This window comes from Typopeltis vanoorti, chromosome 1 (genome assembly GCF_054136105.1).
Source record: "Typopeltis vanoorti isolate ZY-2024b chromosome 1, IOZ_Tvanoo_1.0, whole genome shotgun sequence".
Classification (NCBI taxonomy): domain Eukaryota; kingdom Metazoa; phylum Arthropoda; class Arachnida; order Uropygi; family Thelyphonidae; genus Typopeltis; species Typopeltis vanoorti.
Genome location: NC_143549.1, coordinates 182,758,309 through 182,785,227, shown reverse-complemented (window position 1 = coordinate 182,785,227; position 26,919 = coordinate 182,758,309). Strand labels below are relative to the sequence as shown.

General features: G+C 38.3%; 1 protein-coding gene across 1 annotated transcript in view; it reads right to left on the bottom strand.

Annotated features, from left to right (window-relative positions):
- The window catches only part of LOC150110690 (WD repeat-containing protein 31-like), a 191,808-nt gene that overhangs the window by 146,904 nt on the left and 17,985 nt on the right, over positions 1-26,919 (bottom strand). Inside the window, exons 2-3 of the mRNA XM_090405079.1 lie at positions 12,422-12,533; positions 1,980-2,054 (exon numbers count right to left, since the gene is read on the bottom strand). Coding sequence (XP_090261205.1) covers positions 1,980-2,054; positions 12,422-12,533 — 187 coding nt within the window. The remainder of the gene's footprint in view (positions 1-1,979; positions 2,055-12,421; positions 12,534-26,919) is intronic.

The following is a 26,919-nucleotide window of genomic DNA, read 5'->3' as shown; positions in this document are numbered from 1 at the left end:
GGGTCTAAGTGGGACAGTTCATTTTTTCGCTGATGATGTAAAGTTGGGTAGGGCGATAGTGAACGCAGAAGATGTCAAAGTCTTGCAAGATGACTTAGATAGATTGGAGTTCTGGACTAAGGAGAATGGATGTCAATTTAATGTGACAAAATGTAAGGTTATGCATTTCGGAGTGAAAAGATTAGCAGCAGTATACCACATTGGTGGAACTGTACTCCAAGAGATTGATGAGGCCAGGGACTTGGGAGTGTTGGTGGATAGGGAGATGAAGTTTAGGGGGCACATTGCGAAAGTAGCTAAATCAGCTAATCAACTCACTTGGTTGTTGAAAAATACCTTGACGAGCAGAGACAAGCAAGTTATTGTACCTCTGTACCGAGCCCTGATAAGACCTCATCTCGACTACTGTGCCCAGATTTGGTCACCTCGGTTCCTTCTTGATGGGGAGGAGGTGGAGAGGATCCAGAGGCGAGTGACTAAGATGATAGCAGATCTATGGAATGAACCATATGAGAACAGGTTGAAGATTTGTGGGTTGCAGAAACTAGTTGATAGGCAGAAAAGGGGAGATATGATTGAGACATTCAAATTGCTAAAAGGATTCTATAGGATTAATTCAGATGATATTTTTGAGATCAGGACTGGTGGTGGGAGAACTAGGGGACACCCATGGAAGCTGGGCAAGAGCGTGGTTAGCAGGGGCGTTAGAGCTGGGTTCTTTACTTTTAGAGTGGTAAATGAGTGGAATAAGCTGCCAGAGTCTGTTGTGGGTGCTATGACAGTGAGCGAGTTCAAGGCAAGGTATGATAGATACTGTGAGAATGTTGAACAGTTGTGTGAACATGATGTTTAGGGCCTCCCCTCGATGAGTCTAAGGACTCCTGGAGTAGCCCGTAGTAATAATAATAATAATAAAAAGACGAATAGTGGACCAGAGAATGTTGTGGCTTGTCTCTATCCCATGCTACGCCAATCCAGACTTATCGGATTTGTTGTGAAGAATGTATGATTCTTCACAACTATTTAGGTCACTTGCCTCTGTATCCTTTCCATCACCTCCTCATCTCCAAGTGTCTCAACACTACATCTCCCTTTGCATCCCTTGGTCTATAACAGCAAATGACTAAATGTCTTGACCTGATGTCCATCTTATTCCACATAGGCTCAAATGCATAAACTGCCTTCAAAATCAACTTTTGCTCTTGTTGGTACCAGTATCAGTAATATCCCCTCCACCTCCATTCTCTCTCGCTTTCTTTCCACCCACCTTAAAATACAATACCTGTTATATCCTCTCTCTCTTTAACTACATCCCCCTCCATCAACCAGGTCTCACTAATGTCTGTTATTATTTTTTGGTCAACTTGAAATAGCCAATGTAAATGTCTCACCCTTATTCCTGAACTATTATGTATCATCATCATCATCATAATTCTATTTATGGATATAATTAGCGGTAAGTGAATGGATAATGAGACTGATCTTCCAGTCTCATTATCCATCTAGTATCCTCTTTTTTGAGGTCTACCTGGCCTTCTCTTTCCAGTTGGTTACATTTTATTATTTGTTATTTATGTGTGTTATTTGTTATTTATTATTTATTGTTTGTTGATATTTGTTATTATGTGTATTATTTACTATTATGTATAAATTGCAATATTCCCTTGGTATCATAGTCTCTCTTTCATCTTTGGATAACTTCATTCAGATTTATTCTTTGGTCATTCTCATTCTGACATCTCTCAATCGCCTGAATCTCCTCCTAATAGTTATGTTGAGCTATACAATAAGCTTACAATGAACTTGTTCCTTCACAAAAAAACTTTGCACCCCAAAGTGTAATTTTCAATATTTGCTATTGTTGTATTTTAATTATTTCAATAAACATTTATAATATCAACATTCTACTGTGGAAGCTATGTGCAAAAATTATATCAATTCATCTTAATAATTTAAGAAATAATAATACTAATGCTTACCTTAGTCACTTCTTGAGAATGTCCACACCACCTCAACTGAGAAGAAGTGTCTCCATAATTATAAAGAACAACATTCTAAAATTTTAAAATCCTTTAATTAAAACCTTTAGTTGTATATCTTCCCACTAAGAGAAAATAAAATGGCATTAAAATGTATTATGAATAGACATAAAAACAATTGCACCACCAAGACAAAAGAAGAGGAAAACTATATTTTTCCTAGATAATTGTGCATCAGATGATAAGGATTCAGCTAATGTGATATTTCAGGAATGATTCTTGGTAAATAAACCATCACTAAGCTAATTTTTTTTTTAAATTAACATTCGGTAATCATGTTCATACTGATTACAAATATACTTTGACAATGATAATAATTGCACATCTGATTATGCACTATTGAATTGAGAGGTGACAATGCATATGAGAGTTTTAACTAAGAAAGGGTATATGTGGAACTATATGGCAGGTGATTATAGTAAACTGAGAAAGAGGTTTGAAGCAATGCCTCGGCACGAAAGACTGCATGGCAGAGAAATCAACAGTGCATGCAAAGTAATCAGACAATGTCTGAAGGAGGACATATCTGAATGCAACCCCAAAGTTGGAAGAATAAATTCCATGAGAGTTAAATAGATAATTAACACCTTAAAACAATAGCTGTATAAAAAGAGAATGCTGTGTATATGATATTATAAGAAGAATAATGATGAGGCTTGGGAAAGTCTAAAGTGCAGACAAAAGAATGATGACCAGGGTGAGGAAGTCAAAAATAGGATCATGAAATGAAATATTTAGCCAAACAGGCCAATGGAAATCTGAGAGAATTTTATCAGTAAATAGTAGCAAGTAAAAGGAAGAATAATCATGGAAGGATAATCTTATTGAACATGAATGGAAGAAATTTGTGAGTTGGACTAGAAAAAAACGCCAAGTTGTTAATGTTCACTTTAATAGGTATACATTCTAGGCAGGCCCATTAAGCTCTCTGTATGCATGTCAAGGGAGAACCGGAAGAATGACTATATGTAGGTCAGTTAGAGATATTAAACATCCAACCAGCCATGACATGTATATATGGAAACCAAAACAAAGATGTAAATTTTGCAATACCAATTAAGATACCAGCGAAACAACATGGATCCAAAGGTATATTTCATCCACCATGGGTGAGCCAATTTGGTGGTAAAAGCAATTTCAAGAGCATGATTTGAATACAGCTCTTGGAACAGATGGAATATTATTATTATTATTATTATCACCCCAAGACCTCAAGGAGCCAAAGACTCATCTGGGAGGTTCTTTTATCACACACACAGCTCATCATACCGTGCCTTGAAAACATTCAAACTCCTTGCAGACACCACACTCTCAGGCAAGGCATTCCAATCATTTATAACTCTGCCCGAAAAAAACCTGCCTCTCACTCCCCTACTCACGCCCTCTTTATACAGTTTCCAGGGATGACCTCTGGATCTTCCCCAATCTCCCACTATTTTCTTAGAACTTTTCCAGCATTGATCCTATAACAACCCCTTACCAACTTGTAGGTCTCTATCATATCTCCCCCCCCTCTTCCTCCTGTCCATCAGACTCTGCAAATTGCATCTTCTCAATCTTTCCTCATACTCAACATTCCAGAGGTCAGAAACTACCTTAGTCAATCGCCTTTGGACCTTTTCCAACATCTCTTTATCCTTCAGAAAACCAGGTGACCAAATATGGGCACAATAGTCCATGTGTGGCCTAATGAAAGCGGAACAAGAATCTCCCTACTTCTACATGTCGGTGTCCTCCGCATCATTCCCAGAAGCCTTTGTGTTGTCTTCACAATTTTGGCTATGTGTCCCCTAAATTTCAGATCCTTATCCACTATCATCCCCAGATCGCTTATTTCTTCCACCTCCAACAATATATCCTCACCAAGCATAAATTCTGCATCCCATCTTTGTTTTCCAAATTTTAAAACCATATATTTTGCAACATTGAACTCACATCCCCATTTCCATGCCCAATCACTCAATTTATTCAAGTCTTCTTGTAAGGCCACAACATCTTAAACTACTCTTCATGGTTCGTCCAAACTTTGCATTATCTGCAAACAACTGAAAATCTCTATTCAAATCTTCACCTATATCGCTAATATACAAGTTAAACAGTAATGGCCCCAAAACAGACCCCCCTGAGGCACTCCACTAGTGACTTTCATTTTCCTGGATATTCCCTCATACACAACTGGCTATCTCTATCAGATAGCCAGTCTCCAATCCAATGCACTAATCTAATATCCAACCCCATCTGCTCTAGTTTGACCATCAATTTATCATGAGGTACTCTATCAAAAGCTGTTGCAAAATCAAGTATATTACTGATGAAGATGTTGAAAGTTTATTTTTCACTAGGTTAAACTATAATAAATTTAGTTTAATCCTTCATCCCAGTGAGAGCAAACAAAGTTTGCGCCTGAAAATATCTTCAGGACTGAATATAGTGTTGTACTATCTTACCTGGGTAAGTAGTACAACACCAGGCAACTCATAGCAAAGGTGGAGCAAGATACCAACAATCCTATCCCAGTATCTCCCATAATGCAAAACACATCTCCTTGTGGATATGTATACTGTTATACATTAAGGGATTGGCCACTACCCAGACTAGTTTAAACTAGTCTGGGTAGTGGTGTGTATTAAGGGATTGGTAGTGACCAATCTACCCAGACTAGTTTAAACTAGTCTGGGTAGTGGTGTGTATTAAGGGATTGGTAGTGACCAATCCCTTAATGCATAACAGTATACATATCCACAAGGAGATGTGTTTTGCATTATGGGAGATACTGGGATAGGAGTGTTGGTAGCTTGCTCCACCTTTGCTATGAGTTGTCTGGTGTTGTACTACTTACCCAGGTAAGATAGTACAACACTATATTCAGTCCTGAAGATATTTTCAGGTGCAAACTTTGTATGCTCTCACTGGGATAAAGGATTAAACTAAATTTATTCAAGTATATTACTGTATATGTGTATCCTTCTCCTTTGCCCAAGGAAGCAGTCACTTTATTGTAATAAGTAAGTAGATTACTAAAACATTAACTCCCTTTAACACATCCATGCTGTCCATCAAAGATAATACCATTGTTGTCAACCCAACTTTGGATCCTAGTTCTCACAAGTTTCTCCAACAACTTAACCACAACACCTGACACACAGATAGGCCTATAGTTTGATGCTCGAGTTCGATCACCTCCTTTATGAAGTGGCACAATCTTGCCGTCCTTCCACTCCTTAGGGATTTGACTGAGTGCAAGACTTGTATTAAAAAAATATGTCAAGACAGGTGTCAACTCCCTGGCACATTCCTTCAGAATACATGGTGATATATTATCAATTCCCACAGCCTTATTAACATCTAGTTTACTCAACTCCCCATACACCTCTTGCTCATTTACAGTGACTTCATGGAGAGCAATTCATAAAGGTCTTTCAATCTCTCCATGAAGTCACATTCACAAGATTGAAAGACCTTTATGAATTGCTCATTAAGTATCTCCACCACACATTCTGCAACAGCTGTCTTTATACCATTTCCTCCAATCAATGTCATCCTTCCATAATCATTCTTTCTTTTGCTGGCTACATATCGAAAGAACTCCTTAGGATTCTTTTTGGCTTCATTAGCTAACTGCTGTTCATACCTCTCTTTAGCTATCCTCACCAACCAAGTCACCCTCCTTGCCTAGTCTTTGTAGATCTCATGGAATTGGTTATTTCCACTTCTCTTATGCTCAATGTCCTCCACAATGTCCTCTTTCTCTGTATTGCATGCTTAATCTCTTTATTCATCCATCTCACACCTACCTTATTTAACCTTCTCACCTTTGGAATACACTTAGACATTGCATCTACTAGATAGTTTTTGAAAATCCCCCAAGCTGCATTGATCTCTTTTCCAGCTAACTCCTCATTCCATGCTACACCTGCAAGCTGTCTCCTGAGCCCTTCATAATCCCCCCCCCCTTGTAGTTCCACATATACCCTTTTCTCACAGAGGTCCTCACACTGCTGGCAACCACCCATATTGGCATGGGAACTGAAAGATATGCAAAAGAGTTAGCAATGCCTTTGACTTAAAACTAATGACTAATGCTTTGATATAAAAATTAGCCTATAATTTGTAGCTACAGCCTTATCACAATCTTTATGCAGTCAAATAATTTTACTTCTTTTCCACTCTCTTGGGATCTGTGCTGTAGTAAGACTTGTTAAACACATGCATGTCAATGCTACTGCCTGGAACATTTCCTTAAGACATGTGGTTAATATGTCATCAAATCTCATTGTCTTATTGACATCAAGCTTATTTCCTCATATACTTTCTGCTCACTCATAGTTAAGACATCTCCTATTTCCTCTATACTAGAATTTCTCATGATTTCACCCTGATGAGAAGAAAACACCATTATAAATTGTTCACTGACTATCTCAACTATATCTTCTGCAGCAGATACCATTCTATCATTTCCTTCTTCCATTAACATCATTTTACAAAAATGATTAGATCTAAGTATCTCAATCCTCATGTGCCCTCTGTTACATAATGCTTAATGCTGTCTCTCAAGAACTCAAGAAATTCATTTTCCTTATACCCAAATGCTATCTCTTCCTTCCAATCTATATTACTATAATTAATATCACTCATAATGATCACCCTTCCTTCGTTTGTAAAACAAAGTTGCTTATAGATTTCTTCATCACCACCTTCCACATTTCCTGGCCTATAGCAGCATCTGACTAAATATCTCTTCCTATCAACCTCCACCTTACACCATACTGACTCAAAACATTGCTAATATTTCCCTCTCACATCTCCACTTTGGGTGAACATAATGTGTCTGCTATCCTTGCGAAAAACATCATACCCTTTCATTTCTATTCCTGCCAGGATATCATCCTTATCCAACTGTGTTTCAATTATTCCAATAATTTTGGACAAATAAACTCAATCAGCAAAACTATTTCATCCTCCTTATTTCTGATGCTCCTGGCATTTGTAAATAAAAGCACAGCAATTCACTTTTAGGTCTATAACCAGCCCTGCCCATGCCACTTCTTCTTCTTTTGCTATGCTTTATCCCGTGTTAAACGGGGTCGGCATTCACATCTTTAATCTTCTTCTTCCAGATTCTCTGGTCCAGGGCATCTTCCCAACTCCATCCTTTCTCCCTAAGATCCTCTGCCACCTTATCCCTCCATCTGAGTTTGGGCCTCCCTCTTTTCCTCCTTCCCTCCACATCCATACGCTTCACTCGTTTACCAACATACTCCTCACTCCTTCTCTCTACACGACCGAACCACCTTAGCCTGCTTTCTTGTCCCTTCTTACCAATCGGTCTCACCTTGATCGTCCCTCTGATGTAGTCATTCCTTATCCTGTCCTTCTTTGTCACACCACTCATCCATCTCAACATCTGCATCTCCGCCATCTCCATCTTCCTCTCCTGTGCCTTTGTTATAGGCCACATCTCCACGTCATTGAGCATCACCGGCCTCACCACCATCTTATACAGCTTTCCTTTCATCTTACAACTCACTCTCTTGTTGCACAGGACTCTGCTCATCTTCCTCCAGTTCATCTGCTGCATGTTATTCGGTGCTGTATTTCCTCATCTAGGTCACCATTCCTTTCAACGACCGACCCAAAGTACTTGAATTTCTTCCCTGAAGTTAACCTTGTTGGTTGTTATTTCCCTACACCTAACCATTTCCGACTGCCTTTATTAAAAATTTATCACCCTATCCATCTCCTCAGACCCAACTACACCCCTTTACACTCCAGGCCATCCCACTCCCATGCTGACCATCCTGGGTTGTGGCTAGCCATATGCAGACTTTTGTGAGGAAAGGTTATATGTGTGAAATTATAAGGCTGGTGATTATGACAAGCTTAGGAGGCAGCTTGGAGCTATAGCATGGAACGAGGAGTTAAGCAATAAGGAAATAAATGCTGCTTAGGAACTAACAAAGAAATACATAACATCATCAATGTGTGTTCCAAAGGCTAAAAGGCTGCATAAGGTAGGTATAAAATAGATGAATAAGAAGTTAAGCATGAAATCTGAAAAAAGAAAGTACTTTGGAGGAAGTACAAGATGAATAATGGTAATAATCAGTCACATGAAGAGTATAAAGAACAAGTGAGGAGAGTGACTCAATTAGTAAGGAAAACAAAAGTTGAGTATGAGCAGAAATTTGCAAATCAGGCAAAGAAAAATCATAGAGAATTTTTTTAGATATGTGGCAAGCAGAAGGAAGAATGATAATGGTAAGATGATGTGAATGGATGAAAATGGTAGAATGGTAACTTCTACAGAATACATGCTGAGGTATTCAGTGATTAATTTATGAAGGTGTTTCATCCTGATCAGGGTGAAATCATGAGGAACTTAAGTGTAGAGGACATAGGAGAGAATGGCTTAATTGTGAGTGAGCAGGAGGTATGTGAGGAAATAAATAACCTTGATGTCAATAAGGTGATAGGATTTGATGATATATCACCATGCATCTTAAGGGAATATTCCAGGGAATTGGAAGTAGCATTGGAATGCCTGTTTAATAAGTCTTACAGCAGCACAGGTTCTAAGATAGTGGAAGGAGGGTAAAATTGTTCCAATGCATAAAGGTGGCGATAAGACTGTAGCTTCAAATCATAAGCCAATCTGTATATCTGGAGTTGTAGTGAAGGTACTGGAGAGATTGGCGAGAAGTAGGATACAGAAATGGATTGATAACAGCAGTATTCTCTGTGGTTATCAGCATGGGTTTGTTAAAGGGGGATCATGTTTTACCAACTTACTTATGTATTATAACAAGGTGAAAAATACCTTAGACAGGGGAGATGAATGTGCAATGGTGTACTTGGATTTTGCAAAAAATTTTGATAGATTAACACATGACAAACTGTTAAATAAATTGAAACAGATGGGATTGGATAACAGACTTCTGAGTTGGATCAGTGACTGGCTGTCAGATAGGTATCAGAAAGTTATATATGGGGTGTCCCAAAAGAGGAAGGTCACTAGTGTTATACCGCAGGTCAGTTTTGGGACCATTGTTGTTCAATTTGTATGTTAATGATATCGGGATCAGTTTAACTAGTGATATGTAGCTGTTTGCAGATGATGTAAAATTGGGGAGAGGAATGCAGAATTAAGTGGATGTTATTGCCTTACAGGAGATTGCATGAATTTGCAAGAGATTGAACAGATTATATGAATGGACAGGTAAGTGGAACTGTCAGTTCAATGTTGCAAAGTGTAAGGTTTTGAAATTTGGTAAGCAACGATGGGATACAACGTATACACTTGGTGGGGAAACTTTAAAAGAAGTGGTGGAGATGAGAGATCTAGGAGTGATGGTGGACAAGGACCTGAAATTCAGGGGCCACATTGCACAAACTGTGAAGACATCACATCAAATAATGGCAATGATGGAGGACCCTGACATGCAGAAACAGAGAGGTTATGGTGCCATTGTATAAGGCTTTGATCAGGTCTCATATGGATTATTGTGCACAGATTTGATCACCAGGTTTTCATTATGATGAGGATATGTTGGAAAGGGTCGAGAGAAGATTCACAAAGGTAATCAGTGATCTTTGAAATGTGGAGTACGAGAGCAGATTGAGAGAATGTAAGTTGCAAAGCCACGTGAACAGGAAGAAGAAGATGGGGAGGGGATATGATTGAGACATATAAGCTAGTAAGGAGTTGTTATCAGGCTGACATGGAAGAGATTTTTCACAGAATGGGAGAGCGGGATAGAACAAGAGGCCATTGCTGGAAACTGTATAAAGAGGGTGTGAGGAGCAGGTTCTTTGCATGGAAAATGGTTGGTGAGTGGAATGCATTGCCTGAGTGCATTGTGAATGTAGACACATTGAATAATTTTAAGGCACGGTTGGATGAGCATTGTGTGTACTGCCCACAATGAGTCTCTGACTCCATAAAGGTTAGATGATAATAATAATAATTTGGTGAGGAATTGTTACTAGATTAATGTGAAGGAGATTTTTCAGAGTAGAAGGAGACAAGGATGGAACAGAGACATTCCTGGAAGCTGTATAAGGAGGGTGTGAGCAAAAAGAATAAGCAGTAGGTTCTTTGCATGAAGAGTGGCTGGTGAGCAAAATGCACTGCCTGAGAGTGTGGAAACTGCAAATTGGTTCACGGCACAGTTCAATGATCTTTTTTTTGCAAGAGAGTTTGGACCTTTCACAATGAGTTTTCTTTAAGTCATTAAGATTGTTTGACTGTACTGAATAAATGTTAAAATCAGCAATAAAAAGAAAAAACCCATGAACATAAGCAGGAAAAGTGTAAATTATCTACTACAAATGGAGAACCTATAGAACAAGTAATATATTTCAGCTATTCAGGCATAATTTTTAATGCAGATGGCAAATCATATATGGAAATAGACAACAGAATAATCAACATTGGTATGATGGAGAACCAGTTGAATAAATTTATATGGAATAAGTTCCATATACATTGATTTGAACATTGTTCAAATCAATGTATTTGATTTGAACAATCAAATTTGATTTGATTGTTCAAATTTGATTGTTCAGATCCTATCAAATTCAAATTTGATAGGATCTGAAAGTTGGTTAGAAATAAAGTACTTGACCAAAGACCACAGATATGGGAGTTCTGAGAAAAATTAATCACCCCTCCAATGAGGAGTGAACAGATAGCACCACCCTTTTCTTTCATACCCCTATCTCTATTATCTGAGGCAGTTTTTCTTCAATGTTCCCAATGGATTACAATCTAATAATAAATTTAGTTTAATCTTTTATCCAAGTGTAAGCAAACAAAGTTTGTGCCTGAAAATATCTTCAGGACTGAGGTAAGGTGGTGCAACACCAGGCAACTCCGAGCAAAGGTGAACCAAGCTCTCATCACTCCTTGTCTCAGTATCTCCCATAATGCAAAGCACATCTTGCGGACATGTATACTGCTATGCATTAAGGGAAGGGCCACTACCCAGACCGGTTTCGACCTTTATTGAGGTCTCATCAGTGGGAGGTAGACCCAAATGTGGAGATACTAAGGCAGAAGCAATAGGAGAGGTCATATTTACCTATACAAGTTGCCAACAGGTGTACCATCTTATTATTGAAATACTCTGGATTTAGAGAAAGATGTTGGAAGTTTATTTTGCACTTGGTTAGACTATAATAAATTTAGTTTAATCCTTTACCCAAGTGCAATTTCTTGTACAGTACTAAAAAAACTCACTATTTCACTATTAACTTTGGCATCATCAGTGACCACCAAATTTAATGTGTGTGTACTGCTCACGGGACAAAGAAGGCTCGAGGATTAATATTCGATATGTGTCTCTGAAGGCTGTACAATCTGCAATACATTAGGAATACTGAGAATATTGAAAATATTATAACTATATACACATTGCTGAAATTTTGTGATCTGTATATAGTTATAGAATATTACTTGGGATTTTTTTTTTTGGGGGGGGGGGGTATTTTTGCTTATTACCATCTGTCAAATCTCATGCTACCTTACATGGTTGAATATGTCTATGGAAGGGAGAATTACTGCAGTTTGTCTCATTCGTCTTCAAATTCATAGTTCTCTACATTGCTGGCCAGGGTGGCCATGCAGATAGTATACCTACTCTCCAACCAGACAGTGGACTCAAATCCTATGATGGTATGTTTGTGAAAATCCTTAGGTGGTAGATGATTCTTGTCATCTGGTATGGGACTACTACCTTGCTTATTAGAGAGAGAGAGAGAGAGAGAGTGTGTGTTGTAAAAAATATAAAGAAGCACAAGTTTTGTTTCTAGAGCAGAGTTTGAGGATTATCAAATTCTTATAATACCCACAATATCTTTTCCCAAGTAGAAATAACATAAAAAATTCTTGTGCATTATCTCGAGAGAAAAAAATACACAAGTTGATTTGTGAAGTTATTTATAATCAATCAATGCAACAAATCACTGAAACATTAACATTGTCACTAATACATTTACTGTTTTTACTGTTTTCTACATTTTATGTAATTTAAAAAAAAAGGACCATTTTATTTCTGTGCTCTGTGGATACAATTACCAAAAATATGTGCACTGAATTAGATGTGCAATAATTGAATTAGATGTGCTATTGCACATCTAATTCAGTGCAGTGCACATATTTTTCGTAATTGTATCCACAGAGCATGATGATATTCAGCAAGATAAAAAATAAAAATCAGAAAAGTTATAGATTATAAGGCTTTGCCAAAATGCAAACATGAATATCTGTGAACAATAAGTATCAGCAAATGGAATGTAATATTATAATCATCTTTTTTTTTTTTTTTTGTAACAATAATATTAAGAAACAAAATTCTTATAATATACTGAGCAAAATGTATTACCTTATCTTTTCCTCCTGATAAAAGAAATCCTGGTTCCACAGGTGCAAGACACATGACTGCACCTTCATGAGCTGAAGGATATTCATTACATTTGTTCTGCACATCTAAAGTGCTATAGTATTAAAAATTAAATTAATATTTAATAAACATTAAATAACAAGCTACTATAAATAGTTTTAAAGCACATGAAAATTTAAAGCAGAGTAATTCAGCTATAATATGTGCTAATCTATACTAATTACAAATGCAACAATTATTATTATTATTACTATCATCACCATCATCAATCCTCCATGGAGTCAAAAGATTTATCAGGGAAGGTCTCACAGTTACACATACTCATTAAACCATGCCTTAAATGCAATCACTATCTCCACCCGCTCTCAGTTAAGCAATGCAATCACCATTCTCCATGAAAGAAACCTACTCCTCACTCCACTCTATTCATATTCTTCTTATACAACTTCCAGGGCCTCTTGTTCACCGCCCATCTTCCTCATTCTATGAAAAACTTCCACATTAATTTGATGATACAGTTAACATCTTATCAACTCATAAATCTCAATCATATTTCTTCTCCTCCTATCCATTAGAATCTCCTTAATTCTAAATTTTAGAATTAAGGAGATTCTAATTAGAATTGCAACTTCTAAATTTTAGGTCTTTATCTCCTCCATCTCCTCTATGATATCTCCACCAACTATTTACTCTGCAGAGTCTCAATAGATCGCGGTATGGTGGCTGCCTTCTAAGCACGACACCCAGACCAGTACCTAGGTCATCTGCGAACGATTTGGTGCCCGCAAGTCACACCTGAATGGTGCGCCGTTGTTATATTACATTCTTTTAATCATGACCAAGCACATGATTTCTTGTACCCAACTTACAAACTAATTTAATTCTACCTTAAACTAGCTTACATCTAGGAACTACATTCCCATTTATTCCTACTACTTCAAATAATATTTCATTCATCAGTGAAAGTAATTCATTATTAGGCATATCAACTCAGCAAGACCATGATCTGCAATCCACCGAGAAACCCAATGCTCATGAGTTAGAAAGAACCTCCCTATGGTATATGTGGGTAGGAGCACAGTGAGAGTCTTTAAGGGCACTCTCACCTCTTCCCAACAAGACATCACTTGGTCTTAATTCCCCATGATGGGCATACAGGTATGCCATGGTGGGCGACCAACTCCACGTTAAAGACAGCATGTAGGCCCAATCCTTTTAGTATTTCGCAACAGAGCCAGGCATATCTCTTCGGGATCCGCGATAATCACCGGGACCCAGATGAGTCTCAATAGATCGCAGTATGGTGGCTGCTCTTCTAAGCACGACACCCAGGCCAATACCTAGGTCGTCTGCGGACGATTTGGTGCCCGCATGTCACACCTGAATGGTGCGCCGTTATTATATTTTATTCTTTTACTCATGACCAAACACATCGTTTCTTGTTCCCAACTTACAAAACTAGCTTATAGACTAGCTTAGAGACTAACTTAATTCTACCTTAAAGTAGCTTACATCTAGGAACTACATTCCCACCTACTCCTATCAGGAAACTTCAAATAGTAATTTTATATTCATCAGTGAGAGTAATTCATTATTAGGCATATCGACTCAGTGAGACCACGATCTGCAATTCACCGAGAAACCCAATGCCTGTGAGTTAGAAAGAACCTCCCTACGGTGTAAGTGCATAGGAGCACAGTGAGAGTCTTCAAGGGCACTCTCACCTCTTCCCAACAAGACATCACTTAATCTTAATTCCCTGTGATGGACACACAGGTATGCCATGGCAGGCAACCAACTCTACGTTAAAGATAGCATGTAGGCCCAATCCTTCTCGGATTTCACAACGGAGCCAGGCATATCATTTCAGGATCCGCGATGGTCACCCAGACTCGGCATAATGAAAGTAGTCAGGGGAATTACTTTCAGTAGCTATCAACAGGCTCCCTCTGATGATGTATGCTACTGAACAACTTAGAAAAATATTTATTATTATCCTGTTAATATCTTTATAAAATTGCTCACCAAATAATAAATTGTGCAATCATCAGGCTTCTCCTGATGCACATTTTTAATAGAAGTAGTAAGTAATCTTACTAGCTGGACCAGAGCTCCATCCAACACGTCTACCTCAATGGAGAGTCATGTTTACTCCCTGCAACACCGAAAACCCACTCAACTAGTCTTATTCAAGTCCTCTTTATAAAGCCAGAACATGTGCTCTGCTTGTCATAGTTCATTTTAACTTTACATCATCTGCAAACACCTACATGTTCCCAAATACAAGTTAAATCAATTCCACTCATTTCACACTCTCCAGGTGAAAAATTTTGTCTTCACATCCTTGAAAATCAGACACTTACTTAATTTACAGGGATGATCTCTCTCTTCTTCTTCTGCCATATACTGAAAATTTTTCTTCTGTATCTATTTTATAAAATCCCTTTATTAATTTATGTGTTTTGAATATATTCCCTCTTTTCTTCTCAATCACTAAACTTTGCAACTTATAGACCTTCAATCTATCTTCAGTGCTATCACTGAAGATTGACTGTAACTTTCAATTACCTTCAATCTGTCCTAAGTGGTATCAGGATCTCTGAATGTTCCAGAGAACCCAATATCACCATGACTATTATCTACCTCTGAAACATGTCCATCACTTCCTTGCCCCTACAATGCCCAGGTGACCATATCTGAGTACAGAAATCCAAGTGTAGTCATATCAATGCCTTATAAGAGAAAATGAATTCTTTATCCTTACTGAACAGTGTATTTCCCAAATTTCAGTGATATTTTGTGCTATTTCGACCACTTTTTACAACGTGCTCCCTAAACCTCAACTCTGTCCACTATCACACCTAGGATTTGGTCTGATTGTAGTTTTGGTCAGAGAAACTAAGGCTATGCCTTAAACTATGCATGTATTTCTTCTGACTGTTAGTTGTTCTGAAGGATGAAAAATCAAGTTTCTGGTAAGAAAACCCTACTATCTCTGTATCAGACCAGCTAATACCCTCAAAGTTAAAAAGCACTATAAACGTTCCTAAGATCTTACTAAGAATTGGAACCAGGCCTTTCCATCTAAAGGATAAATGTTGTGTCATCCTCACTACAGTATTATATTATATTACTCTTCGATCATTTCAGATTAAAACCTTGTCAATTTCTCAGCAAGCAGTTCCATCAGTAAAATATAGAATTTGTATAATCTAAATTGCATAACCTATACTTTTTGCAATAACAGTGAATTGTTGTTCAATACTGTTGTTTGCCCATAGTGTCAAATCTTCAAATTAGTGATCATGACTGACCTTTTTTTTTTTTGTTCCACTGCTTCTTTAGAACAACTTCATTCTCCTTAACTGCTTGCCTACACATGGCATTGTTGTGTTATAGGCCTGACCTCTCAAATGTGGGGTGAATAAAAAAAAATAATAAATAAAAAATTATTGTTTTGTAAGCTGTCAAAAATTTTTATAATAGTTTCTTCTACCATTTTAATAATCATCCTTTAATCCAATTAAAAATAATAAATAATAAAAACATTAAAATAGAATTTCACTGGGCATTCTGCTAAAATGAATGAGAAAGGCTATAAAATATTTGAAGTTAAATTATTTAAGCTTTTTTTTTATTAAATGTTATAATATTATGATGTATTATTTGTAAAGGAAAAAAACTGTTGATATTTTATACAAGTAGCCAAGTCATGAAATTACCTCATGCACAAACTTTGTTTGCTTACATTTAGATAAAGGATGAAACCAAGGATATAATTTCTTGGCATCTTTAATTTATAATATAACCAAGTGAAAATTCTTTCAACATCAATTCCTAATCCAGAGTATTTTATTAATAAGGTTAATAAGGTATAACACCTTCTGATATATGGGAAATACATGACTTCTGCATTACTTCAACCTTGGTATCAGACACTGGGGAAGATGGCGGCTTGTGTGTTAGTGTTGTTTCATGTATTATTGATGGTGAATTGCGAATTTGATTGATATGTTTTTTAGCGATTCATGCTTTTGTGTCGAGTTCACATGTATTGATCAAGCTTTTTGATTACGGAAAGTTTTTGTAAGTTACAGGTGAGTGTAAATACTTTAATTTTAATTTTTAGTTCCGTCGGAAACCATTTTCTAAGCCTAATCACAGGGCATACTAAACTATATATCGTACTGCTGGAAAACACCAGATTGTGTCTATGGAATTTGTTATGGCAAAACCTCTGAACGAGACCATTTTCGAGGAGGTTTATAATGAATTCCTCAGATTAGGAAAACTTCTGAGTGATAGTTGGGAAAAGTTAAGCTTTTTGACTCATTCCCACCCTCTGCAGTCACAGATAACTCGGATGATACAAGTGAGGAGCTCATTACTCAGTTGCAGTCTCCCCCAGACATTGAAGAAGTTCGTGTGCACAAAAAGCGCAAAACCACTGACACAGAACCTCCCATAGATTCTGGTATGAAAGAGGATACTCCCAGTTCCAATCCCTTGACCACCAAGAAAGAGAGGGTTCCACCGATAGTCCTCCGTGAAAAGAAAAGATGGACACAATTAAGGTCCACCATGATAAACTCACAAATACAGTATCTCTCAGCCAAGAACACTGATGATGATATAAAAATTCAGCCAGCTACTGTGACTGATTACAGGAAACTGACCAAAGTGTTAGACTCCAGCAATATTCAATACCACACCTTTTTTCTTAGTCCGGAGAAAAATCTGAAGGTAGTACTGCAGGGTGTCATGGAGGATATAACTACAGATGAAATTGAGGCTGAGCTCCACTACCAAGACCTGCCACCTATTAAGATCGGCAGAATGACTAGAGCGGACAAATCCCCTATGCCTCTGGTCTTGGTGGTGAGCCACAAAGCCTATAAGAACATCTATGATTTAACATCTGTTTGTGGACTCCAGAGCTACTCCGTAAAAGGGCATCTACTGGTCAATGCCATAGATGTCAGAAGTTTGGCCATGCTCAAAGACCTGCAAGGCAGAGTGTTTGAGTACCCCACTAACACCTGCACCAAGCCAAAAACCACCTTGGCTAAATGTGTCAACTGTGGTGGCCCTCATCCAGCAAACAGCAAAGGATGTACTCAGCACCCAAAAAACAGAGGGATGGAGACAGCTAAACTGCCCTCTTCCTCTAGTAAAAGAACACCTGAGGCACCTGCTCCACAGCCTGAGACTCAGCAGCAACAGTCGGTGACCTTCAAAGACAGTGGAAGCCAAAGGCAAACAAGACGTTATGCTGATGTGACCCGTACTAACAAACCAATATCAGAACAAAATCAGCCAACAGCACCTACTAATCTGACAGCAGTTGTTACAGCCTCTTTAGCTAACATGCTACAAAATTTCAGCCTGTCTAACCCTTCAGCAACCACCATAAAAGATTCCTACAGGAAACAGGCCATCCTCACAACAATCATAAATGAATAAAAACAAACTCATTCCTGCCTCTCTTCAGATCATTGCGTGGAATGCAAATGGCTTAAGGAACAAAATTCTGGAGCTACAAGATTTCACTTACAGATACCAACCTGATATTATACTAATCAGTGAAACACACCTTAGACCAGGGGTGGGGAACCTTTTCAGTATCAAGGGCGAAAATTGCTAATTTAAAAACTTCCGCAGGCGACTGGTAAATTTTAACTCATATATATAGTGTATGTAGTATGCAATATATATCTTACCAGACGTATGACGATCATATTATATGTAATATAGCTTTTAGTTTTGTATATTTAATTATTTAAATTTAAATAAATTTAATTATAATACATTTAAATTATTATAAAATTTTATTTACATGTACATATGAGTACATCAGCAAAGGGGCGAATTGGAATAGACTTGCGGGCAAGGGTTTCCCCACCCCTGCCTTAGACCCTCTGACAGTCCCAAAACACGGGGTTATCTCATGTACAGAAATGACAGATCCAACTACAGAGGTGGTGGCACTGCCATCTTCATTAAAAATTACATTAAGCACCATTCAATGAACAACCCACCAACCACTAACCTTGAAATTACAGGCGTGGAAGTTTTCACCAGCTCTGCCGGCAGATTGAAAATCTATTCAGCTTACAATCCACCCATAAAAACTCTGCTGCACACTGATCTAAATGCTATTTTAGGAGTTAGAGTACCCATCATTATTGCTGGTGATTTAAACTCCAAGCACCCTGCCTGGAATAGTAGAACCACCAACAAAAATGGTTGCATCCTTTCCAACTACATAAGATCAAACTATGCTGTTGTGGCTGGACCTACCGAACCAACTCATCTCAGTGCGTTTGGCACTGCTGACATCCTGGGTATAGCTATCCTGCAAGACATTAAACTTCAGTACAGCCTTAAATCACTAAACGAGCTGTCATCAGATCACAACCCAATTCTACTACAACTGGGAGAACAAGAATACCTCTCTCCTCCCTCTCACGCATGCATATCATGGGACAGATTGTCTAAAGCACTAAGGGATCAAATTGGACCTGTCCCTCACATATGCACAGAAGAAGATGTGGAATCTGCAGTGACTAGCCTCACCCAACAGATTAAGTCCACTATAATGGTTGCAACTTTCCACAAACCTGTTCCCAAGCCTGGTCATCTGCCCGAGGATAACTGTTTTGTCCTGAATAGAGCTAGGAAGAGATTTCGTATCACTAAACGAGCTGTCATCAGATCACAACCCAATTCTACTACAACTGGGAGAACAAGAATACCTCTCTTCTCCCTCTCACGCATGCATATCGTGGGACAGATTGTCTAAAGCACTAAGGGATCAAATTGGACCTGTCCCTCATATATGCACAGAAGAAGATGTGGAATCTGCAGTGACTAGCCTCACCCAACAGATTAAGTCCACTATAATGGTTGCAACTTTCCACAAACCTGTTCCCAAGCCTGGTCATCTGCCCGAGGATAACTGTTTTGTCCTGAATAGAGCTAGGAAGAGATTTCGTATCACTAAACGAGCTGTCATCAGATCACAACCCAATTCTACTACAACTGGGAGAACAAGAATACCTCTCTTCTCCCTCTCACGCATGCATATCGTGGGACAGATTGTCTAAAGCACTAAGGGATCAAATTGGACCTGTCCCTCATATATGCACAGAAGAAGATGTGGAATCTGCAGTGACTAGCCTCACCCAACAGATTAAGTCCACTATAATGGTTGCAACTTTCCACAAACCTGTTCCCAAGCCTGGTCATCTGCCCGAGGATAACTGTTTTGTCCTGAATAGAGCTAGGAAGAGATTTCGTATCACTAAACGAGCTGTCATCAGATCACAACCCAATTCTACTACAACTGGGAGAACAAGAATACCTCTCTTCTCCCTCTCACGCATGCATATCGTGGGACAGATTGTCTAAAGCACTAAGGGATCAAATTGGACCTGTCCCTCATATATGCACAGAAGATGTGGAATCTGCAGTGACTAGCCTCACCCAACAGATTAAGTCCACTATAATGGTTGCAACTTTCCACAAACCTGTTCCCAAGCCTGGTCATCTGCCCGAGGATAACTGTTTTGTCCTGAATAGAGCTAGGAACAGATTTTGTAACACTCGCACTCCTCAGGACAAAACAGTTCTTAATAGATTGAACGGGGCAGTGAGAGATGCACTTAAAACTCATAGAAACCAAGTTTGGGATGAAATGTTAGCCTCTATCTTATCTATTGATCACTCTATGTGGGAGTTATTGAGAAACATCAAAAATAAAAACAGATCCCTCCCCCCCCCATAATCTCTAACTAATAAGGCAGAAGCCACAGTAAAGAATCTAGAGGTGCATTGCAAACCTTCATATAACAACTTAGATTTCAATCACTTATACAAAATCCACAGACAGGTCAGACACGTATTAAAACTCCCAAGATACCAGTGCTGACCATATTGCACCCACATCACCTGTTGAATTATATGATATTATTAAAAAACTAAAGAACAATAAAGCTCCTGGATCAGATGGCATTTCGAATAGGGTGATCAAGCTGTTGCCTCGAAAAGATGTAGTGCACCTGACCATTATAATTAATGCAATCTTAAGACTTCACTATTTTCCTTCCAGCTGAAAACTGGCTGATGTAATCCCTATACATAAGCCAGGCAAGGACCCACACCTACCACAAAATTATCGTCCAATCAGTCTCATCTCCAATCTGGGTAAGGTTGCGAAGAAGGTCATCCTCTCGCGACTCCAAACCTCAGTAAATGACCTAAACATCCTCCCTAAAGAACAGTTTGGTTTTCAGCAACACCATAGTACTACCCAGCAAATCCACAGAATTATGGAATACATCACCACCAGCTATAACTGGTGCCAGTGCACAGGAGCTGTTTTCCTAGACCTATCCAAAGCATTTGACAAAATCTGGCATTTTGGACTCCTACACAAATTTATCTCAGCTGGTATCTCACTAAAAATGGTTCATCTAATCCATTCATATCTTCAGAGTAGATCAATACAAGTAAAAATTAACGGTTCTACCTCATCCCAGCACCATATCTTTGTTAGAGTGCCGCAGGGATCGTATCAATAGCAATGACAAGTGCAAACGAATATCGGCGTTAGATCGCAGTGCATTTGTTTCGTGTAATGATAATCAAAAAAATAATTCTTTTCATATTTTCAACAGTGACACTCGTCATAATTCAGCCTTGTATCTATAATAAATAAATAATTATATGTTATTTTAACAAATTAAAATAAGATTTACAAAAAAAATAGTTCCCCACGAACACGTGCCAATAATAAACGTTTCATATTTCACAGAAATAACAAGGTCAGGCATAAGATACACTGCCCAAGCGGCAATGTATCTAATGATGTAACCTGCAATGACAAGTGCAAACGAATATTATTATTATTATTCCTGACACCTCCAAGGAGTCTGAAGACTCATCGCGGGAGGTGTCAGGAATAATAATAACTATAATATAATATCTATAATAACTACAACTGTCTCAACCACTACACCGAACCTCTACTACGAATCATCTCCATCAACGCCGCCACCACCAGTATTTTTTGTCTGTAAATTGTGTGTGTTCTGAAAGGCGGATTTGTCTGTATGCGGGATGAAAAACCCTGCTACCCACGTATGAGATCGGCTAACTCACCTTCACTTGAAATCGTCCAGATAAAGATTCCTCCTGTCACGACAAGAATTGAACTTACGCCTATTCCAATTGAAGGGTGCAATGTACCGTCGTTCTTCCAATTGCACTACGGATGCTCTTTAATACAGAGGCGTTTTATATCGGCGTAGATTGCAGTGCATTTGTTTCGTGTAACGATAATTGAAAAAATATTATTCTTTTCATATTTTCAACAGTGACACGCCCTTGTAGCTATAATAAATAAATAATTATATGTTATTTTAACAAAATAAAATAAGATTTACAAAAAACAGTTCACCATGCACACACACCAATAATAAACGTTTCATGTCTCACAGAAATAAGGTGCGTAAGCATACTAAAGATACACTGCCATTTGAGCAGTTACAGCATGCACTCGAATGATGGGTTATTGTTGAGGACCTGTACGCGATTTTGATGAGAACGGACGTGTTATTTTAGACTGAATCTTATTATATTGCATACAAGGTTTCTCAGCAATCTCACATTGCACTGGTGCTAACACAGTGTGATTCCTACTGTCTCCCCTTCTGCATAAAATGTGCAAGAGGTCAAATGGCCAGCAGGCCCCACCCGCAATGAGGACCAGTGGTGGTATTAAGGTTTTATAGGGAGGTAGGTTTCTAAACTGTGGCCAAGTGAGATATTGATACTCCTTTTCCCCAGTTAGTAGGTTCTAAGAAGACTTTGCTAGTAGACCAACTCAGTCTACAGGACATTTGCTGGCAGGCTTCAAGCCCTGCAGGATTATACATTGCTAGTAGTCTGTCTAGATCTACAGGATACTTTACTGGCAGGCCCCTGGCCCTGCAGGATTATTATACTGCTGGCAGGAAATCACCAATTTGACATGGACAACAGCAAAGATCAGATCCAGATCCTTAACAAGGAGCAGTCTCTAGAGGTACTCAAACTCATAATAAGCAAATTAGAATCTGACTGGCCAGGATTTATAAAAGAATATATTCACGCTAATGATCAGGATGGAGAGGAGGAGGAGAATGAGATCTCACAAGAGGATCTCATTGTTGTCAAAACATCTCTCAAGGGGAGCACTCTAACAAACCAAACATACAGCCTGGCATAGCTCCACAATCAACGACAAAGGTCGAACTCTAAACCATTACTCAACGCAACATTCTATTGTTGTAACTGGATCCACAGAGCCCACCCATCACAGCTCAATTGGAAGTTCAGATGTACTTGACATAGTCGTCCTCAAAAACATCAGATACCAATATCAGCTGGAAACAATAAATGAACTTTCGTCTGATCACAACCCTATTCTGCTTCAACTTGGTACACAAGAACAATTCTCCCCTCCCCACTCTTTTATATCTTGGGGACAAACTCTCCAGAATCCTACCTGATCACATTGGCCCAGTTCCTACTATTCACACTAAAGAGGAGATAGAAATGGCTGCAAACAACTTTACCAGTCAAATCAAAAATGCAATAAAGTCAATTACCTAAACTACAGTCTTTCACCCTAGTGGTCGGATCCCCAAGGAAATCATGGATTTAATTAGACTGAAAAACAAAACCAGAAAGAGGTATCATGACACAAGAGCCCCTCAAGATAAAGCAAATTTGAATAAATTAAACAGACAAGTCCGTGAAGTCCAAAAACATCGAAACTAAGAATGGGATCTAAGCTAACGAAATTAAACCCAGAAGATAACTCCATATGGAAGTTTCTGAGAACCTTCCGCACTAAAAGAAAACTTCTACCCCCAATTCAAACCACGAAAGGAATAGCTCATACTGGCAAGGAAAAGGCAGAGGCTCTGGCCGACAGCTTGGAAACTGTCGGCCAGAGGCTCTGCCTTTTCTTGGCAACCCCCTCATATGAAAATTTGAACATCAATCTCATCTACAAGATTCACCGTCGAGTTAAGCAGGCCATAACACAACAAAAAGATGACCTAGAACCTCTCACACCTACTTCTCCAACAGAGAACAAAAATAAACTTTCAAAATCAATCTCCAACAGAAGTTATAAACATTATAACCTGAACAACAATAAAGCTCCAGGTTCAGATGGAATTACAAACAAAATAATTAAACTACTCCCCAGAAAAGCCATTGTACATCTAGTCAACATAATTAATGCCATCCTCAGACTCCAGTATTTCTCTTTAACATGGAAAATAGCAGATGTCACACCAATCAAAAAGATGGGAAAAAACACTCAACTCCCTGAAAGCTACAGACCTATCAGTCTTCTGTCTAACCTTGGAAAGAACACAGAAAAAGTAGTCCTTACTAGGCTTCAATCACAAACGGACCAACTACATATAATCCCAAATAAGCAATTTGGATTCAGAAAAAACCACTCCACTGTCCAGCAGATACACAGGCTGATCGAATACATCTCCAAAGGCTTCAACCGGACCCTTCATACAGCTGCAGTCTTTTTAGATGCTGCAAAGGCTTTTGATAAGGTGTGGCATCAGGGTCTTCTCTACAAGCTCATCACATTCAATATGCCTACTAATCTAGTTAAAATAATTCACTCTTACCTCAGAGACAAATACATGTAAGTCAAAATAAATGAAACTGTATCAACCAGACGCAAGGTTCTGGTGGGAGTGCCAAAGGGCTCACTCTTGGCCTCCTTGCTGTTTTCTATCTATATTGCTGATATCCCTCAAAACCCAAACTCAACAATCACTGCATTATATGCTGATGACACTGCATTATTAGCAAGATCTCTCGGCCCCAAACTAGTTATCAAGAGACTCCAAAACAGTATTCACACATTAGAAAAATGGCTGATGGACTGGAGAATTCAATTCAATCCAATCCACAGAAGAGCTCAGCCATACTGTTCACTAGAAAAAAGCCTCAAATCAAGGAAGATATACATTTATTAGGTGTTAAAATCCCATGGCAGAATACAGTCAAATATCTCAGAGTAATTCTGGATAAAAAACTACAACTCACCAACCATATAGAACACATAAGTTCAAAGACATCCAAAGTAATAGCACAGCTCTACCCCATGATCAACAGAAAAAGTAAATTCGATACTCAGAACAAACTGCTCATATACAAGATGGTAATACGCCAAGTCATAACTTATGCATCTCCTGCGTGGAGTCATACTTCGAAAACAAATATTCAAAAACTGCAGAGAATACAAAACAAATGTCTGAGAATGAGTTTGGATGCTCCGTGGTTTATCAGAAACTCCCAAATTCACAGAGACGTCAACATTCCCTACATCACATTTCTCCTTCATGACCTAGCTGAAAAGTTCTTCATCAAGACAATTAATCATCCGAACCCACTGATCAAGCAAGCTTCAGACTATAATGAAGCAGATTTCTGCAAATACAAGAGACCCAAATCAATTCTATGCTTAGCTGAACACAGTTAATCTCACTGCCCTTTCAGGGCAAGCTTAAAGCTCAATACTCCACCCAAAGAACTTTCCTTTTCAGATGGAGGGGAATATGAAAAGCATTTATGCTTCACCCATCAAAACAGTATTGTTCTGCGTTCTGCGAGCAGTTACAGTTGGGAATGACGTAACGTGCAATGACAAGTGCAAACGAATACGGCGTTAGTGCATTTGTTTCGTAATCTAAAGCATTAATCGAACAATTACAATTATTAACTATTCGATCACTGTCGAAACATAAGCTGTAACCTTTAACATGTTGTATTGCATTTATATAATATTGTAAGCATTGTTATTATTTATAAACACAAACAAAATTTAATTTTTTCATTTTTTCCATGTAAAAAATCTACTTTACAAGACAATTTTCCATGTAAAAAATCTACTTCTCATACTTCCTTCACCACACTCTATAACTTCCAACGATGGCCTCTAGTTTTTTCTCTATCGCTTTTTCTCGTTTTATAATTCCATCTGGATTAATCTGATAAAATCCTCTCATTAATTTAAATGTCTCTATTATATCACCTCTTGTTCTCCTATCCACCAAACCCTGCAATTCACATTTCTTCAATCTCCCTCCATAGCCAGCATTCCAAAGTCCACATATTGTGTTAGTCACTCATCTCTGGACCCTCTCCAATGTTTCCACATCACACTCTAAACCTGGTAACCAAATTTGATCACAATAGTCCTAGTGTGGTCAAACCAGTGCTTTATAGAGTGACACAACCACTTCCTTATCCATATATGTTAGAATATATCATAGCAGCATTATGATGTGCAGTCTTTGCAACACTTGCAATATGCCCTATAAACTTTGGTTTACTGTTAACTATCATTCCCAAATCTTGAATCTCATCCACATTCTTTAGTAGCAATGTCAATTGCTATATACTACAGAATGCACACAGCCTTATATTACTGCACTCCAAAATACAACACCTTGCATTTATTGATATTAAAACTACAACCCAACTCCTCTGTCAAAATAAAAAGTCTATTCAATTTTTCCTGAAAAGAATTAACATCAGCAGTGCATTATAATTCTTCCCAACTTTTCATCATCAACAAACAATGAGGATCCCCAGTCAGTCCACATGATATATAAACAAGTTAAACAGCACAGAACCCTGGAGCACATCACTGATTATCCTCCTTTTTTGAGACACTGTTCCATCATACAACCTGCTGGTATTGTTCAGAGAGCCAACTTCTATCCATCTAACTAATATACTATCTATTCCTATCCTCTGCAGCTTGTACACCAACTAATCATTTGGTAATCTATTATTATTATTATTATTCAGGCCTCCATGGAGTAAAAAGACTCATCGAGGGAGGTCAATCCTAGGAAACACAAAGTCTATCATACCACTCCTTACACACATTGACTGTTCTTGCTCTCACCACTTATCAGGCAATGCATTCCATGGTTCAATCACCCTCCATGCAAAGAAACCACTACTCACCCTTTTTCTCACAGTTTCCTTTTGTAACCTCCAGGGATGGAAGTTAACTAACCACCTATCTAATAGATAATATCTATGTATATAATAATAATATTTTTAAAAAATCTATCTATATAATAATAATATCTATCTAATAATATCTATATAATAATAATATCATTATTATTATTATCCGGACCTCCATGGAGTCAAAAGACTCATCGTGGGAGGTCGTTCTTAGGAAACACAAAGTTTATCATACAACTCCTTGAACTCAATGACCATTCTTGCTCTAACCACTCTCTCAGGCAATGCATTCCATGGTTCAACCATCCTCCACGCAAAGAAACCACTCCTCACCCTCTTGCTCACAGCTTCCTTTCGTAACTTCCACAGATGGCCCTTGTCATCACTCCTTCTCACCATTCCACCAAGTGAAA